At 61.5% G+C, this 2,022-nt stretch overlaps 1 protein-coding gene across 1 annotated transcript in view; it reads right to left on the reverse strand.

Moving 5' to 3' along the window:
* Positions 1-987: 987 nt before the first annotated feature.
* The window catches only part of POLN (polymerase (DNA directed) nu), a 147,468-nt gene continuing 146,433 nt past the window's right edge, over positions 988-2,022 (reverse strand). The window contains exon 25 of the mRNA XM_010850601.1: positions 988-1,215. Coding sequence (XP_010848903.1) covers positions 988-1,215 — 228 coding nt within the window. The remainder of the gene's footprint in view (positions 1,216-2,022) is intronic.

Genomic DNA, 2,022 nt, shown 5'->3' on the forward strand with positions numbered 1-2,022 from the left:
GTCTCTGCCTCTGCGGTGACGGCATGAAGATGGGCTGTCGCTCAGACGTCGACACACGCTGGACACAGTGGCGTGGGGGGGCCCTGCGCCCCCCAAGAGGGTCAGGCGTGGCCATCAGGCCCTGCGTGCCCCGGGGGACCAGCGACGATTTGAAGCCGTGATTAGAACGGGCCTGGGCACGGTGAGCGGTGACACCCCGTCACCTGGAAGAGTGAGGCCGTGTCCTGCAGGCTCAAGTTGCTGTAAGGCCAGGGTCCAGGCTGGGGCAGGGGGCCTGCTCCCCTCCTGGAGGGGCTCCCCTCGGCCCTGCCAGGTGAGCACCGTGCCCCCCTTGGTGGGGGCTCTCGGAGCCGGGACCCAGACCAGGATGCAGGGGTGAGGCTGCACAGGGTGGTGGGGCCCTGGGCTGAGCCAGGGTGGGGCAGGCCTGCTGGGGCCCGTCCAGCAGGGCGACCTCTCTGGCCGCAGTGTCCCTGTCATCCAAGGTGGGGCGTCTGTGTCTCAGGCCACGGAGAGGCTCTGGGGTGCTCAGGCCAGACCCTCCCTTGGCCCCGGGGTGCCTGTGAGAAGCAGCTGGCAAGCACCTGGGCACAGGCCCCTCCGGCCCTCAGGAGGGTGGTCGAGCTCTCAGGAGGGTGGTCGGGAGGTGCTCTCCACTCAGCGCACCGCCCCCCGTGGGCCCGCTCAGGAGCGCTGGGAGCCAGGCTGCTGGCTGCTCCCGGCTCCTGTGAGGTGCTGAGCAGCTGCCTGGCGGGGGGACCCAGACTTGCCCCAGTGCTCATCCTGACTGAGGGGCCAAGGGCTGCGGGCCGGGTTTCCCACCCCCAGGAAGGATTCACAAAGACAGGTCAGGACAGCTCCTCCAGAGGCGTTTACTGCAGGCGGCCCCAAGGGAAGGTGGCTGTGACCGCTCATGAAGCTCTGGCCTCCGGGAGGCCGCACCGCCGGCTGGTGGACCCCGGCTCTCTTCTCCGCTGTTGCCTGGGGCTACGGACCGAATGAAGGCAAAAAATGCAGGCGTGGGGGTCGGCGCTCCGGGGCTGGCCGGGGCCCAGATGTTGCTTGGAGACTCGGCGGGACGTTGGTGGGGCCGGGGGCCCCCTGCAGGGGCACCAGGTGTCCCCACGAGCGGCCTGCACTCAGGCTCACCTTCAGAGGCACCTGTGCGGGCAGCAGAGGTGAGTGCCCGGCCTTCCTGGCCACCTCCCGGGCCCCCTGGAAGGTGGACCAGGGCCCATGGTGCACAGGCAGCCCCTTGCCCAGACAGGCGACTAGACACCCTGGCAGTTCTGCTAGGGACAGATGCATACTCACACACACGCATATGCACACACACACACACACACTCATATACACATTCACACTCTCAGATACACACACATGCACATACACATTCAGACACATACCTTCTCACACACTCGCACTCACACTCTCAGATATATGCACACACACATACACACTCATACACAGATGCATACGCACACACACGCGCTGTTATACATTCACACACTCTCAGATACACACGCATGCACTCACCTGCACACACACACACACACACATACACTCTCAGGCACTCACACACATGCACACACGCTCTACACACATTCACACACTCAGATACACACGCATGCACTCACACACACACACACACACACTCTCAGGCACTCACATGCACACACGCTCTATACACACATTCACATACTCTCAGATACACATGCACACACGCACATTCACATACTCACACATTCACACACAGACACACATGCATTTACACGCACATTCACACATGCACACATACATTCATGCACATACACTCTCAGGCACACACACTCTTACACATACATTCATACAGTCTCAGATACACACACATGCACCCACACACATTCAGACACACACACTCTCATGCACTCACACATACACACACATTTAGACACACACTCTCACACACACTGGCAGGCTTACAGGCTCCAGAATACCCACCCCGTCGTGATGCCTCAATCTTGGTTGAGCCCCTTCACCTGC

This window comes from Bison bison, unplaced genomic scaffold (assembly GCF_000754665.1).
Source record: "Bison bison bison isolate TAMUID 2011002044 unplaced genomic scaffold, Bison_UMD1.0 scf7180017851375, whole genome shotgun sequence".
Taxonomy (NCBI): Eukaryota; Metazoa; Chordata; class Mammalia; order Artiodactyla; family Bovidae; genus Bison; species Bison bison.